This window comes from Pempheris klunzingeri, chromosome 11 (genome assembly GCF_042242105.1).
Source record: "Pempheris klunzingeri isolate RE-2024b chromosome 11, fPemKlu1.hap1, whole genome shotgun sequence".
Classification (NCBI taxonomy): domain Eukaryota; kingdom Metazoa; phylum Chordata; class Actinopteri; order Acropomatiformes; family Pempheridae; genus Pempheris; species Pempheris klunzingeri.
In genome coordinates this window covers 11,893,995-11,909,313 of record NC_092022.1, presented here as the reverse complement: position 1 = coordinate 11,909,313, position 15,319 = coordinate 11,893,995, and the positions used below count along the sequence as shown (strand labels likewise).

At 40.2% G+C, this 15,319-nt stretch overlaps 2 protein-coding genes across 2 annotated transcripts; one reads left to right on the top strand and one right to left on the bottom strand.

Annotated features, from left to right (window-relative positions):
• Nucleotides 1–3,509: 3,509 nt before the first annotated feature.
• Nucleotides 3,510–8,322, top strand: c1galt1la (core 1 synthase, glycoprotein-N-acetylgalactosamine 3-beta-galactosyltransferase 1, like a). Its single transcript, XM_070840238.1, has 4 exons — nt 3,510–3,557; nt 4,803–5,057; nt 5,564–6,228; nt 7,920–8,322. The coding sequence occupies exons 2-4, from the start codon at nt 4,847–4,849 to the stop codon at nt 8,268–8,270; spliced, it is 1,227 nt and encodes a 408-aa protein (XP_070696339.1). The 5' UTR covers nt 3,510–3,557; nt 4,803–4,846; the 3' UTR covers nt 8,271–8,322.
• Nucleotides 8,323–9,283: 961 nt separating this feature from the next.
• On the bottom strand, nt 9,284–11,350 carry tac3a (tachykinin precursor 3a). The gene is made up of 7 exons (XM_070840060.1): nt 11,195–11,350; nt 10,684–10,799; nt 10,499–10,598; nt 10,238–10,267; nt 10,100–10,153; nt 9,888–9,954; nt 9,284–9,566 (listed from the first exon to the last, which is right to left on the bottom strand). The coding sequence occupies exons 2-7, from the start codon at nt 10,783–10,785 to the stop codon at nt 9,548–9,550; spliced, it is 372 nt and encodes a 123-aa protein (XP_070696161.1). The 5' UTR covers nt 10,786–10,799; nt 11,195–11,350; the 3' UTR covers nt 9,284–9,547.
• Nucleotides 11,351–15,319: the final 3,969 nt, after the last annotated feature.

Genomic DNA, 15,319 nt, shown 5'->3' with positions numbered 1-15,319 from the left:
TAGATTGTATTTTATAGTTGTTCAGTTATTTTTTGCTGTGCTCATTTTTCGCTCTACAACTCTACAGAGCTGGCCGGGGTTACAATTCTGAACTGTTACTAATTAAAACATTTCAAGAACAAGAAAGATCAAGATGTGGTTGCTTCAGAGAGGAATAGGAACTTAAAAGGGAGTGTGTTTGACTGCATATATAATCATTAAAAACAGGTTCAGTGTTCACTACATACATTGACTGAGTATTTTTAAGATAGAGGCTTTCACAACTGACCATATATACTATACCTATCTTTTATTACTTGTTTACCGAGTTTGGGTGTGAGCATAAATAAACTTGTAGCCTATTAATGAAACAAAATTATGGCACTTGTTACTTAACGAGTTCTCAAACTGCAACACAAAATCAACAGAAATTAAACTTTGAAAACTCAATGAGTGCCAAATTCTAAAGAAGTGGAAAGTGGGTTAGACAGTTGAGGGAGGAACCCCTTTCACTTTCTCGCAAAAATAGCGGATATAAACCAAAAATGTTTGCGCGTTGAAGTCCTACATACACCTACATTCTCTTTGGCAAATATTTGTCAATATCAAACAAGCAAAAAGAGGTGAGACCAGTATTTCAATGCGATATGCCGAACTGTCTAACAAGTCTATCAAAGGCGGACAAAAAGACAGGAGGAGAAGAGATCGACTTATATCTTACTGTTGTTGTTTCATAGGAGAGCAAAAAATAGTTCCTGCGCTTTCAAAGTCACGCTCAGATACAATTTGTGAAAAGCTGAGTCTGATCCGGGACTGGCGTGTCCGTGCACCTCTGGATTCCTGGTTCGCACTTCTTGCACCACGCGTTACCACCATGGGCAAAGTACTTTGCATAAGCAACAACAGAACAGCAATTGTATTCCTGTAGTTATATTTACATAGGCTGCTGGTAAAAGACGTCAATTCAGCCAGTTTAACAGGTCGAAAGACAAAGATTTAATCCTCATTAAGTCGCTCCCAGCATTGGAAGTCACAGAGCACCGCATACTATCAGGTCTCCATGCTGCGCCCTGGATTGAAGGTGTGGGAAGTCTTCTACACCTGGACAAGCGTCATGTGCGCTGGCTCATCTTATCGTCACTTAACTGGGTGATTGTCCTTAATCGTGTCATTAAATTGTGCACCTACAACCATGATTGCGACGCAACTCTTCTGAAAATATGCAACTTAAGTAAGAGATGCGATTGTTTACCGAAATATGAGATCTTTAGGATAGTTAGAAATGTACTCTAATCACATAGTTCTATAAAATATAGGTTATTCGAAGTGGGTTAAATTAAGGCAACCCAACTGAGCTCTTCTGAGTCCTGCTTTAAGTTAATAGTTTGTCATGAACCAGCAAATGAGTCTGGGCTCCTTCCAAAAACAATTTACCTCTCACATCCATAATAAAATAATAACAATAAAATAATAATAATAATAATGATAAAATATTGTAATTTGTTCAAATGATCATAATGCAGTTGTGTTGCTCAGACAAAATCAACAGGGCAATCCATGACCTTCCTTTGAATTTCTCCTTCCTTATAAAGCAGTCTGCGGTCCATGAGTAAGCAGCTACGGGAAGCAGATACAGAGTACCACATTCCTTTAAAATGACATTGGCTTTCCAAACCTGAGTCAACATACCTTATCTTATTTCGATGGGAGTATTTGACTCAAAAAACAGTACTTTAACTTGGGTGTGAAATCTTCACTGCAGCTGCTTATGGTGAATTTTTAACTATGATCACTTTCTGTTGTTTCTTTAGTGTACATTTTGTATTTTTGTGTCTTCATGGAACCAGGATTCTGTTGTTCTACCCTCCTTTACCATGATTAGTGTGTAGCATGTACTCACCCTGCCAGTCCATGTAAGTGATGTAGTAACCCCATCACTTAATGCTGAGTTCTTATCTATTCGTCTTATTGTTAATGTTGAGGTGATATGAACCATTTGGAGCCTGTCTGTGTTTTATTATTGTTGTGTTTTGCTTTTTTCCCCCCAGTTCACTTCTGTTTCATTCTGGACAAATTTGATATTAATCACTGTCTTCATGTTCCAAATTGATGTAGTTCTGTTTATTTTTACCTATACATGCATACTGATTCTAATTGTATTTAGTGCTCATGCTATCCAGCTGCTCACACAGAGTAAATACTTGATGCCAGGGAGCACACCGCCCTTTTTTTTAGATATTTCCCTCTTCCAACACACCTGATTCAAATGAATAGGTTGTTATCAGGCTTCTGCACGGGCTCGATGATGAGCCAATCATTTGACTCAGGTGTGATGGAGCAGGGAAAAGTCTAAAACATGCAGGCGAAGGACGGAGGAACACTGCTTTATAAGCCTCATTCACCTCTCATGATAGTGGTAGAAGATGTGGATCTTTTACATAAGTAACAATTGCAATATCACAATGTAAAAAATACTGAAGTGAAAGTCCTTGAGTGAAACCAGCAAAATGTACTTAAAGTATCAAACTCACAATCTAAAATATCTTCTTTCAGGGTGTTTAATCATGGAGCCTTCACGGTTGTGAAAGAAGCCATTTTTAAAACTTTATTATCATGTGCAGTAAGATTAGAAAAATCATTTCAGGGGCACTTCAGAGGCTGTCCTGTTCGATTTTGTCGCTGGGAAATTTACACCTTTATCATTCCTGAGTACATGCTGACCTCGTGTGGATCCCAGCATGGCTGTGCACAACTGAGCTGGTCTGATCAGCAGCGACACTGAAAACACCTGAGAAGGTATGTTGGGCCTTTAATCTACAGCCGTGTATCATAATTATTAAGTTGGTCCTGTGTTTTGTATGTAAAAGCAAAATACTTTATAACCATAGCAGTTACACAGTTGCAGTGATGTAAAAAGTGTAGTATTTCCCTCTGAAATGTAGTAGAGTAAGTAGAATAAACTAGATGTGCTAAAGTAAATTAGAAGTACTCACATCTTGGTGCAATACGAGTTGCTGACCTTAGTTCCCTTCTACCAATGAATATGAATGAATGTACAGTGACACATGCAGCTGTGAAAAGGCTTTGTTATGGTGACACCTAGTGGCCAAGATTGATAGAGCAACTGCCTTTTCTCTTTCTCTCGCCTTCCCTCTCAGCATCTCAAAATTACACATGATGATGATGATAATAATAATAATATAATACAATAATAAATAAATACATCTCGTAAAAATCAAACATTAGTTAATTGCCATTCGTGCATTTCAGGATGTGAAAAGACAACTTCCTCTATACGTCACCGCCAGCCAACCAATCAGAGGCCGCATTTTCGGAGTTTAGCCCGTGATGCTGAAGAATGTAAATCCGCACAATGGCTTTACTCCCACTAATCATCTTATTTGGCGACGCAAAATAGGGACGACTTCAATCAAACAAAACAGCGGATGAATGTGACCAGCATGTGACATTTGACAGTTGTAGGCAGGCTTGTGCCGTTTTTCAGAGACAGGAAATATTTTGCTGCTTAAGGAGTTGCAAGCACATCGTGCTCACAAATGACTGATCCCCCAGCAAAGGTAAATAACACACACATACGGGTGCAGATTTAAGATTTAACATATCTCTGCTGATGGAAATAAACACGCTGCGACGGCTGTGTATGAGGATAACAGCTCAGCAGAAATGCAGACGTGGATCTAGCAGCTCATAGCAGCTCAGTCATGTGTTTTTAGTAAACGGATGTTATCCCTCGATTAGGGTAAATGGATTGTTGCCTTATTTTATTTATCGTTAGGATAATGAAAGATATACATCATGCATTCCGAGTAGATCTTTCCAAAAGCTGCTCTCGCCATGTTAATCGTTAATATCTGCCTCAGATTTGGGGTCTTTAACCTCATCCGTGAGGCAACAGACTCCAATGGAAATATTTTTTGGCAGTGACACACTGACGCTGTGTCAAGTGTGAAGCCCATGACCGCAAATGACCTCTCCAAATGTCAAAATGACAAGTGAAATTCAAGTGTTGTATTACAGCTTAGTTTAAATGTATGTATTTGAAGCAATAAAGCAAAAAAGAAAAAAACAAAATGGGAGGCCTGAGAGACGGTGCCATCCAGACAAATCCTGAGGCTTCTGCACAGACAGTGATTAGTGGGATAAATCACTGTGACAGCACCATTTTACTGGACTGGACTGTACACTTTCTGATTCACAGTAAGTCCTGCATTCGAGATGAAATCATTTGGGTTGGGAACAAACACTCACACAATCAGTTCAGTGTCGGCGTATTGACTCCAGTAACTGGCAAGTGTACGTGGTCTGATTTCCAGCTTAGTGAGACAGTTAGCTGTGGTATTAGATTTGCCTGTCCAACTTTATTGCAAAAACGCACTTTAAAGTTTTGTTTTAAGGCAACATGTCCCTGTGAATATGGGAGGAAGAGATCAGGCTCCAGGGGGAAATGCCTAAAATGTGTTGTAGTCTTGCTCTGAAATGAGCATCCAATGTGATTTAAAGTGTACTCAAGTCACATCACATCTTTTTATGTTTAATGGACACATCAAAAACATGTCTTACCGTGTAAATACCATCGGCGTTTACGGCCTTTTCTGACAAAATGATTTGTAAAAATAATATTGAAGGTTCTTGAGGTTCTAATCTTTAAAGCCTCACTGTGCAACTACATATAATATGCTCAAAATCATGCTTTTTTTTTTTATACGAATAATAAAATCACTCAATGATAAGTAGCTGAAGAGGGACATTTATGGACACTTTTGTCAGTCAAATCGATCCTGGTGTGTTGTGTTCCCATGTAGACATGCTGTAAGTGGGACATCACAGTGCCGGAGACGGTGTCGCCATGAAGGGCTCCAGCTCCAGATGGGCCTTCTTCCTGGGCTTCTTAGTGGGGGCCTGCAGCATTTACTTCTTCCTGCGCCAGGTGTGGTTTGAGAGGAGCTACCCCATACTGTCAGAGGCTCAGGAAAAAGTCAAAGCAGTGGGGGAGAGACCAACCAGCTGGGGGAGGGAGGGAAATGCTCTCATCAACCCGGTCCACCGTCACCATGCAGGTACTTCACAATCGTTCACACTGTTCCTCTACATATAAAATAATTTAGGAGTAACAATTAGTTTTTCTCCATAGATTTGTAATACAAATAGTATTTTGCAGCACTGGCTCAAGCATAATACGTGTGTGATTGTGCATTCACGTTTGTACAGGTGAGATGCTGAACTGGAAAATAAGTTGTGACCTCATATGATGAGCTGAACTGTGCCACTTTTTGATTCTTTAACTGTCTTCAAACTTTTTAATCTGTTGAGGTATTGAGACTTCTAGGCACGACTATAGGAAGGTTCTACAAGTCTGATTCGTACTAAACTATCATTCATGTAGTAAAATGCAGTGAAAAGGAAAACACATGGGAAAAATGTAGAGTAAACCAGCTGGATATGGAGAAGGCATGCCCCTGTGTGAGGAGCGCCAGGGTAGCGTGGCATTCCTGGTACTACATATTCAAAAGCTCCACTGTATACTAGTTAACGTTTCTATGTATTGTGCTATGTCCCTTTTAAGATGAAGACAGCCGGGTGGCAGATATGTTGTACCAGAAGGTACGTGTCCTCTGTTGGGTGATGACGGGGCCCTATAACCTGCAGAGCAGGGCCCGCCATGTCAGGGCCACCTGGAGTCGCCACTGCAACGTGGTGGTGTTCATGAGCTCTGTGGAGGACCCAGACTTCCCCACTGTGGGCCTGGGCACTAAAGAGGGCCGTGACCAGCTCTACTGGAAGACTATTCGAGCCTTCCATTATGTCTTCGAGCACCATGCGAATGAAGCAGATTGGTTCTTAAAAGCAGATGATGACACCTATGTGGTGGTGGACAACCTGCGCTGGATTCTGTCCAACCACACCCCCGAGGAGCCCATCTACTTTGGCAAACGCTTCAAGCCTTACACCAAGCAAGGCTACATGAGTGGAGGGGCAGGCTATGTGCTCAGCAAAGAGGCCCTCAAGAGGTTTGTGGAAGGTTTTCGGACCAAAGTTTGCTCTCACACCACTCCTGTAGAGGACCTAGCACTGGGGCAGTGTTTGGAGAAGATGGGCGTTCTGGCAGGGGACTCCAGAGATACTATGCATAGAGAAACTTTCCACCCATTTGTGCCAGAGCACCATCTAACTGGCAAGTTCTCCAAGAGCTTCTGGTACTGGAGCTATTGTTACTACCCAATTGTTGAGGCAAGTCCCTTCACTTCTATTTTATTTCTGAGCCAGTGCTGTGAAATGTATGTAATACTGTATGAGTTGGTGAAAATGGTCAAAGCAAACAAATATTCATCATACCTGTGCTCAGATTGCCAAAGAATGAGGTGTCCAGTGAACTATTGCATACCATGTAGCTGCAGTATCCCCAATTTGATTCTCGCAAGGGACCTTTGTTGCATGTCATGCCAGTCAAATAAAAGCAAAATACCTTTCTGCAGAGCGGGTTAGCCTTATTGGAAAGGGGCAATTCGGATTACGAAGACATGCAATTCAGTGGGAGGCCACTTAAGAAAAAATCCATTAGAGAGAATTATTCTTTTATTTTGAAATTTACAGTAGGGACATATTTTCTATCTGAAAGTGAGCACTGTGTAATATACCATTTATTTTGATGAATTAAACAAAATCTAGGTGCTGCTATAATTGACTCATCAGATGGATAATAACTAAATAAATGAATATGTGATTATCTGGCACTTTTAAATCCCGTACCTGACCACTGCATAGAATGAGTGGACTGAAATAGAAATGAATTCATTTTAAAGTAGATGATTGCAGCAGAGACAGTGCCCTGTCAACAAAAGGAAAATTGGTCAATTTGTCGCTGATGATGCAACTAATTTATTATTATTTGCAATTAAAATGAGACGGGTCCATTACTGATTCTGTCACATGCTGACTGCTAGTGTATGGAGCTGCTTTGTCCTCTTGTCTTTGAAGAGGAAACAAGAAAGCAAATTTACTTTTGATATTAAAGTAATTATTTTCTATCAGACTGTAAACAGGGAAATTGGTTGTCTGAGAACTGTCAGTGTATGACAGTTTATATGAACTATGTTTATATGAAGGATGAGAGGCTTTAAAAAAAAAAAAAATCCTTATGATCAAAAACAAAAAATACCAAAGCCAACAATGACTTGTTCCCACTAACAAGGCTGTTCTTTATAGCAGATCTTGATAGGTTACAGCTCTGTGATATAGACCTGTTGTCCAAAAACACATAAATGAGCCACATCATAAACAGAGTTAAACTTTCATACATCCACTTCCTGCTGAATTTTCTCAAAAGCGCACAACATTTGTATTGGTCCACAACTCAAAATGGTCCCCAACAATTGCATATTTACTCCACTAGAAACATTTACAAGAAACCTCAGTGCCCAGCTGTTATAGGAAATTACTTGTCTTTTTTTTCTTTTAATGGAATGTATTTACGAATGGCACTGCAGGTGAACTGCACTTTTGTAGAGTAATTCTTGGCTTATGTTTAAACAAGTGCTAATGGAGAAACACACGAGAGGTGCCATATGTAGCATTTTTATACAGGAATGGATCATTTTTAGATTTCTTGCAATGACTTTGTTCTAGTAATTGCAGCAATTTAGCTAACTGTTGGACTCCTCATACCAGTATAATTGTCAGTTACTACTTTGAAGACTAGAGACCAAATTTGCTTTTAATTTGTTCTTTATAATCTGTGAAATCTAATTGCAGCAGGGTGGATGATAGAGGCTGAATTTTTTTTAATTAATCCTGTTTGTTTCATAAGTATTGTATAAAATGCTTTTAATGTGTTGTATATTTATATGCGTGTGTGTGTGTGTGTGTTCCATCCTACGTGCTAACATCTTTGTATTTGTGTGTTTGCATGTGTTCGTCCTCAGGGCCCGCAGTGCTGCTCTGACCTGGCAGTATCTTTCCATTATGTAGAAGCAGAGCTGATGTACACACTGGAGTACTATACCTATCACCTGAGAGCGTACGGCTACAGGCCACGCTACCGGCCGTCCTTGCGTCAGGGTCTGAGCCTCGGCCCACTCTCACAGACAACCGTGACGGTAGGACTTAAAGGAGTTCAGGAGGTGACAGATGGAAGGAGTCACACAACTTCAGCCTTCTCTGTTAGTGGAAACCAAACTAAAGCGGAGATGGGGTTAGAGGCCGGAGGGAGGGACAATTCAAACTCTCGCATCAGTGATAACAGGACTGCAGTGACACAAGGCCAGCACCACTGATTCTGTGTTTCAGTTGGGGTTGACTGCACGTGATTGTGCTGAGGTGGTTTATTTCCTTGCACAGTATGTAATAACTAACCAATGTTTTCACCCAACAGGGCTTCCTTGATCTGATGCGAGAGTATTTTCTAGCCAGTTTGGCACTGTAAGTGCTCACAGTGTGAGTGGTTCATATTTGAATAACGATTCAGTGGCAGCTACGTATGGCTGATATGAATTCATGACGTTACAGTCACAGATGTGTGCTTGGAACGATGCAGGAAGAAACAAACATAGAATATTTAATGTGCTTTACAAGTTACTGATGTGAGCCAATACAGTTGCAGATGTATGAAGATGTTATTTTTTACTCATTTTTGTTTACATCCTACATGTTTTTTCTTCTTGAAATGGTGAGTAGCAACTAATGGCAGTGTGTGTTACAACTTCAAATGTCTTAGACTTTTTTTCTTTATGGCCTTTTTTGTGTTAAATCTGATGTTCTGGTGTTACTTTTCTGAAGTTACAGAAAATGTAGTTACATTTCAATTTTGTTTTAACTTCCTGAAACAACATGCAAAATGACTAATTTTCTAAGCCTTTGTGTCTCTGTTTGCGTTCTTCCTTTTCATTTCCTTTTTGAATCCCCTGCAGGTAAACATTTTATGCTGACTCTATATCCACAGCCAGCAGTTATACAGTGTTTGTTTCAGTAAGAAAAGCAACAACCGTGCTGTGAAAATGTCTTTTCTCTTTACCTTTGACTGACATGAGATGCTCTGATGTAGAAGTGCGTACTTGAAACCCCCCCCGTGCTTCTCTTTGAGAACACTATAGCTTCTGATAAGCACGGTATTATACAAAACTCCACTGAATCCCTCTCGTCAAATCTTTTTATATAACCCATCAGTAAACATTAAAGGAGGTGTGATTGAACATTACTGTCTGCACAAGAGCTGAGCTTGAAGAAACACTCACAAACAGCTGCAGGAAAATGCACCAAGGTTTTAAATGAATAAATTATGTATAAAAAATTGTGTTTATTTTGAACTTTGAAGAAAAAGAACAACATGATAAAGAAATAGAATGTATCAGCTGTCACTTGTAATTATGTTTTGTCTTCAGATAAAACAAGTACAATCTGTGTAGTTTATGGTCACTTTCATAGGCCAGCTGGCAGGTTTTCAGTGTGAATCACATCTTTTAGTCGTTTCCATCAGACATTTAGTTCACTGTTTGTGGTCTCTGTGATCTTCTGTCATTGTTGCCCGATGAGAGAGTTGCTTCAGTGTGAATGCTTACAGCCCCTGAAGAAATCTGCAACAAAACACCTACATGTATTAGTCTTAATGTATTTTGAATGTGTAAAATTATTTTGTACATCATAAAAATAAAGCCAACTAAATATTCACTTTTTTTCAGAAATGAAAAGCATACCGTGGACATATAGAATATATGTATATAATTTGAGGCAAAAGTGCTCTTTCAGACTTTAAATTTTGAACAACAGAAATCTTCAGAACCTCCTCTGTCTGTTCGGTTTCATCATTTATCAGCTGCTTAAGTGTTAACTTTATTTTTCCAAGCAGTGGAGGTTGTGTGATGTTCCATCTTCTGAGTGAAAAAAGAGGCACTCACTTCAGCCTGCACTTGTTGAGAAAAATGCCTCTCCTCTCTGGATACTCTCTCCTCCAGGGACCATTATCTGTGAGAGCAGGCATTACAAGGCAGTCCCACAAGGATATTCAATGCATATCAAACCAGAAAAAAGCTTCAGTCAAAATCTGAATGTCCACAAAAGCTAACAGGACTATTGTGGCTATTTGACTCTTGTGAAATACCACACTCACCAGACTCTGAGTTTCTCCTTCCCATAAGACCAACAAAAATGTCGTGCATTTCCCCTGATGAGAAGAATGAGAACCATTCAATTTTGTGTTTAAAGACGGTAACCACTTTATATTATTATGAAATCACAAGGGTCTTACTTTTTTGTGGTGACTGCACAGCGTTTGCATCTGATGAAAATAAAATGAAATGAGAAGAGAAGCAGAGAACAGAGGAAAGAAAAATCCAGACCAAATGATAACTTAAATACCGAATCTAAGACAGGGACAGAAAAGTCCATTGCCATTTTTTTTACGTTTGGTTTTTCAGTTTATTAACATTAATATGGTCATTATGATTATTAATATAAACTTGTCATCAATGTCATCAGTCGGGTAAGTCCGTCAGTCGAGAAGACTCACCGGCATTTCTTCTGCCCATCAGACCCACAAAGCTGTCATAATCCAAATCGCTATACCTCTTCAGAATGTTCCGCTTGAGGCTCTCCAAACCTATGGTCTGCTGCAATTGTGAGAAGCAAGAAAATCAGTCTCGGTTAAAAGATGGTATGTACATCAGCTCGGTCATTGCGCGCCAGTGAACCTACATCTGAGGATGATCTGCGCGATCCGGGCTCCTCGCATCTGGACTGGCTGATTCGAAGTTTCATGATGAGGAACAGAGTCACTAGCAGCAGACTTCTCCTCATTTTCTTAGCACCACCTGTGCGAGAATATTTACAGTTATCTTTTTATTAGGTTGTGTATCCTTAAAGGCAAAACATGATGAATATCGCCTTTTCAGCATGGAACCACTTGTACCTGTTGCTCAGAACTGCGTAACTGGCGCGTAAAAGCGCGCGACATAAAGTTTACAAAGATATAGTGCAGGAAAGTTATTTCAATGTAATTAATAAATTGTTGCTTTGATTATTTAACCATTGCCTTCAGTATGTATAAAGTAAAGACAGACAACAATTTTACGCAGAACCCTAGTGTTTCCTCTCCAAAAAGTCATGGCAAACCTGAAATCAACTTCTTCATAACAGAAAAACACAACTGTTGAAAATGGAATAAATATGTAAACATTTTACTTTAAGCATTTTTTTTTTCTTTTACCTGTTTTCTGTCGAGCAGATAATTTGGTAGAAGAGCCAGCTGCGTGCGCCCTCGTACAGAGAAAAGTGGGAACAGATAGATCCTGCAGTGAGATCCGGTTAGGATAAATGAGGCGTCCACGCTTTGGGGGTAATAAATAATAGCTGGATACCTGCGTAACGCCAATCAGCAACTGGAGCGTAGGTGGAGTATCAGGTCTTGTATCACGTTGTGCTGAAGGTTACGTAGTCTACTCATTGATGGTCATGATGTTGCTGAGAAATGCCCCTCCCCGCCCCACACCAAAGACGCACGCACACCCACCATAAAAAAAAAAAAAACATCTCGAGGACATAGGTTCGTGAATTCAAGCCCACCCCTGAACGTGCTCCAATCCATCCGCTGCTGGATTGGGCAAACAAGGGGGGGAAAAACCGCATCGTATGAGCTGATCAATTTGTTTGAGTTAAAACCTGAGCTTGTGTGTTCAAAGTACAGCAGGCTCATTTATCTGTCTCGTTGCCATCTCATATGCACACATGCTCCTCTAGGTGCCTTTTTTGCTCCATTGACCAGTTGACATGGTCACTGGCAAGATACTAATCTTTTAAGGAAGCAATTACACAGATAACAGCTGCCTCTGGATGTCACCATAGAAGATTGTGATGTATGTGACTAGATAGGCTAAACAGCTGTGTCATGCAGTCATGCAGAAAATGTGCAGTTAAAACAAACATTTGTTCAGCAACATCTGGGCAGGTTTTGGTTAGTTAATGGAATAAAGTTTAATTTTCCACCATGCTATTTGAATTTAAATGAATCATAATTAGGATAAGTCATAAATAATCATGCTTTTGATAGTATTCAACAGCACAACTTAATATTCTGTGTGTTGTTATTACATACAAACACAACAAAAGAAACTGTATTTGCTGATAGCACAAACGAAGAAGTGAATATTATCAGTACAACAACTAATTAGACAGACGGGTAGGCTGAGTCCTCATAACTATAAAATCCAGTCGTGCTGTTTGGACACATCTTCATACTAATATTGACACTGTGAGTGATTCAGGGGGTCACTTGAAATTGTTTTCATGGCTGCTTAATTCTCTCTTAAACGTCTCTGACAGGTGGTGAGATGAAGTGTCTGACTGGTAACTCGGATAAGCACCGACTGTGTGACACTTTTTTTCTACATTTACCTCCAAGGACACCACATGATTTAGTTTCTCTGACATTGTAGTAACGATAATAACGGTATCATATAAATCCTGAAAAGACATTTATCTATATCATGAAAAATCTTTTTTTTCACAGCAACTGAAAACAACTTCGATTTAGGGCTTATACCAAGCCTATAATTTTTCTTGCAATTACACAAGCAATTACGCTTGAGTTGGTGTTTGTGCACATATTCAGAATGCAAACAAGCATGAATATTTTAGCAAAGCAAAGTTTGAGATCATAACTGTAAAACAGGTGGTGGGGGGGGACTACTGCAGATATCAATGGCTGTGGCCTCTGGAGACTGAGGCCTGATAGAAGAGGGTGTGACAACAACAACAAAGCATCAGGCACAAATCCAAATAGTACATCTCACAAAAGGTTAACACTGCTATGTTTTAGTCATGACTTCCCATTTCCATATTTGTCCTGTTCCTAGTTGCATGCGGGTGAAGTGAGGGGGTTGCAGCAGTGCAGGGGTTCGGGATGGGAGATCTGACAGAAGTGTGGAAGTAATTAATTGCATTTTTACATTATTGATGAGTGTTATTTTATCCCCCTTGGTAATCAAAGCAACCCTGTTTTTGGAATAACAGAGAGCCTAGGAAAAATTGCCATAGGCTGTTTATGCGCAACATGCCATGGCAGGGGATGTTTCTCATCCAACCGAAAGGCAAATGGATATTGGGTCGGATGTGCTGCAGGGCTGGACGTCCTGCTATACATCACAGGTAGTCACATGCCCTGCACACTGCTCAATAATATGACATGCACCCTCTGCTGTATTGCAAATGGACGTCGTTCATTCCCAGCTCCTGCCTCACAATGAAAACTGTTGCACTTTCACTAAGTATGAGCTCCCCTCAGACCTGGGGACAGCTGTGACGGTGACAGGGAAATATCTCACCCTGACAGGTCAGCAGGACGTTCACGGTTGACTCACTACCAGCATGTAGCCCATTGTGGCTATAGGTGGAGAAAAGATGCAAGTAAAAGAAAAAAAAAAAACCCAGCTCAGCCCCATGATGTCACGTTGAGGTCTACTTGTGACAATACAATGTGACAATCAGACAGGAAAAATCTTCCTTTGAAATTATTAAATACTGTGAAAAATAATTGACCGGTGTCACCATTCTCCTATTCAGATGTTTCTGTGTGTGTGTGTGTGTGTGAAGAGCAGGCTGTCTGAATGTCAAAATGCTCATACAAAATGCTCATATAAAAGGTTTCCCTTAGTTTCACACCAACAAACTTTCATTGCAGTTTCATTCAATTTTCATGCGTTTTCAATCAATAATGTTGTCCATTCATTCTGATTTGCTGTACTCATTTTTGAAATTAACACCTTGACACACGTTAACACGTAGACTGAGACTGACCTTGCTATGGAACATATATAAGTAGAGAAATTGAGAAGGAAAATATTCTAAAAAGAACCCGGACTGACACAGAAGCACATTATGTTGTGGAATCTTTTATTTCACATAATTCAAATTCAGCTCTTCAACATGGCTACGGCTGTACAAGACCTCAAAAAATTACTATGCAAGCCTGGCAGTTCAGTTTGTTTGGAGGTCCATGTAAAGGCATGAGAGTACAGATTCACTTCTCTGTGTAGTTGTGTATCCGGTGGAGGAGAGCAGCAAATAGAGCCTGGAGTACAGTCACACTGTTATTCCTCTCCTGTCTCTCTAATGGAGCTGCCAATCATCCATTTGTGCAGGCTTTCATGGCCTGAGAGAGAAGATAAAGTAAGTTTCACCCTGGCGATGAGAGGGGACGGTGATGCGACGGCCCTTATAAGGGAGAGATGTTATGAAAGAATGAGCGACCAGAGGGCGACAGAAAAGGAGAGTGCATGGGGGTGAGAAGAGAGAGTGAGCTTGCAAAGATGTGAGAGAAATTGCATGGTGTAGATTTATTTGGGTTAGATGCACAGCTTGGAATCTCTGGCCAATAAGTCCAAAGGGGATTCTGCATGTGTGAACACAGTAACAGGAACAGTCCTTCACACACTCTGTGGCCATCCCTGCTGTTCGCTCTTGCTTGTGGCGACATGAAGACTAAAATAAGCGTATCGAGATGATTTCAGGCCTCTCCATGGTAGATCATAAGACACACCTGTCAATAATTGAGTTAATGGGCTCTAATCTAATGGGGGGAAATTTAACTTAGAGTCCACTTTGTACTTCTCCTTGGGGCATGCAAAATGACTTTGATGGGTGCATTTTTTTTATTCCACCCACTCCTCCCTGATCTCTGACTTGCGAGGTCCTAAAGTGTCACTTCCATCTAAATGTTAATTTGAAGGCTGTTTCTTTAAGACTGGCGTGGATGCTGATAGGCTTTGAAAGTCTATTTGCATTAGACCACACTGGGTATGTGAAACTGTGAGCTGTGGAGTTGCAAAACCAAAACACACTCTGTTTTTTTCAGTGTTTTCCAAAGAGCTCCTAAAAGTGTTTTTCTGCTCCGTTCTTGTCAAAAGGTTTTTGTCCCTTTTAATCTTCTCTCACTGATGATGGTTGGCACTGAGACCTACGGGAGAAAATAAGACTCTGATGATGCAGTTTAGGCTCTTGAATCTCTCTCTTTTAGATTGGGGGACTGTTCTGGTCTGTCTTGTAACAGTATTGCCTATTTTCTACTCATCATGCTGTGAAAATACTTTAGGAGATACATCAGCATCCTCACAGAGACGCTTACGCTGTGTCCCGCCTACATCATTTTATTTGCACTGTAGTTGATAGAACGGGTGCAATCAGATGCTTGAGCTGTGTTTTAAACCCTAGAAAAGTGTTTTCCTGATCCTGAAAGGGTGCAGTAGTATAAATCAGACAAACTTTGTACATTGTTAGTTTGTTGAAGATGTTTTTGTTTGTTGCCAAAGGGTTTTACTTTTAATTTGACAGTATTATG

Excerpts from the sequence above, each read along its gene's own strand:
- tac3a (XM_070840060.1), bottom strand. The coding sequence starts at position 10,785 with ATGAGGAGAAGTCTGCTGCTAGTGACTCTGTTCCTCATCATGAAACTT. Across the intron at positions 10,154-10,237 it reads TGTGCAGTCACCACAAAAAA|GGGAAATGCACGACATTTTT; the intron begins GTAAGACCCTTG and ends TCTTCTCATCAG. Across the intron at positions 9,955-10,099 it reads AAGGAGAAACTCAGAGTCTG|ATAATGGTCCCTGGAGGAGA; the intron begins GTGAGTGTGGTA and ends CTGCTCTCACAG.
- c1galt1la (XM_070840238.1), top strand. The coding sequence starts at position 4,847 with ATGAAGGGCTCCAGCTCCAGATGGGCCTTCTTCCTGGGCTTCTTAGTG. Across the intron at positions 5,058-5,563 it reads GGTCCACCGTCACCATGCAG|ATGAAGACAGCCGGGTGGCA; the intron begins GTACTTCACAAT and ends GTCCCTTTTAAG. Across the intron at positions 6,229-7,919 it reads GTTACTACCCAATTGTTGAG|GGCCCGCAGTGCTGCTCTGA; the intron begins GCAAGTCCCTTC and ends GTTCGTCCTCAG.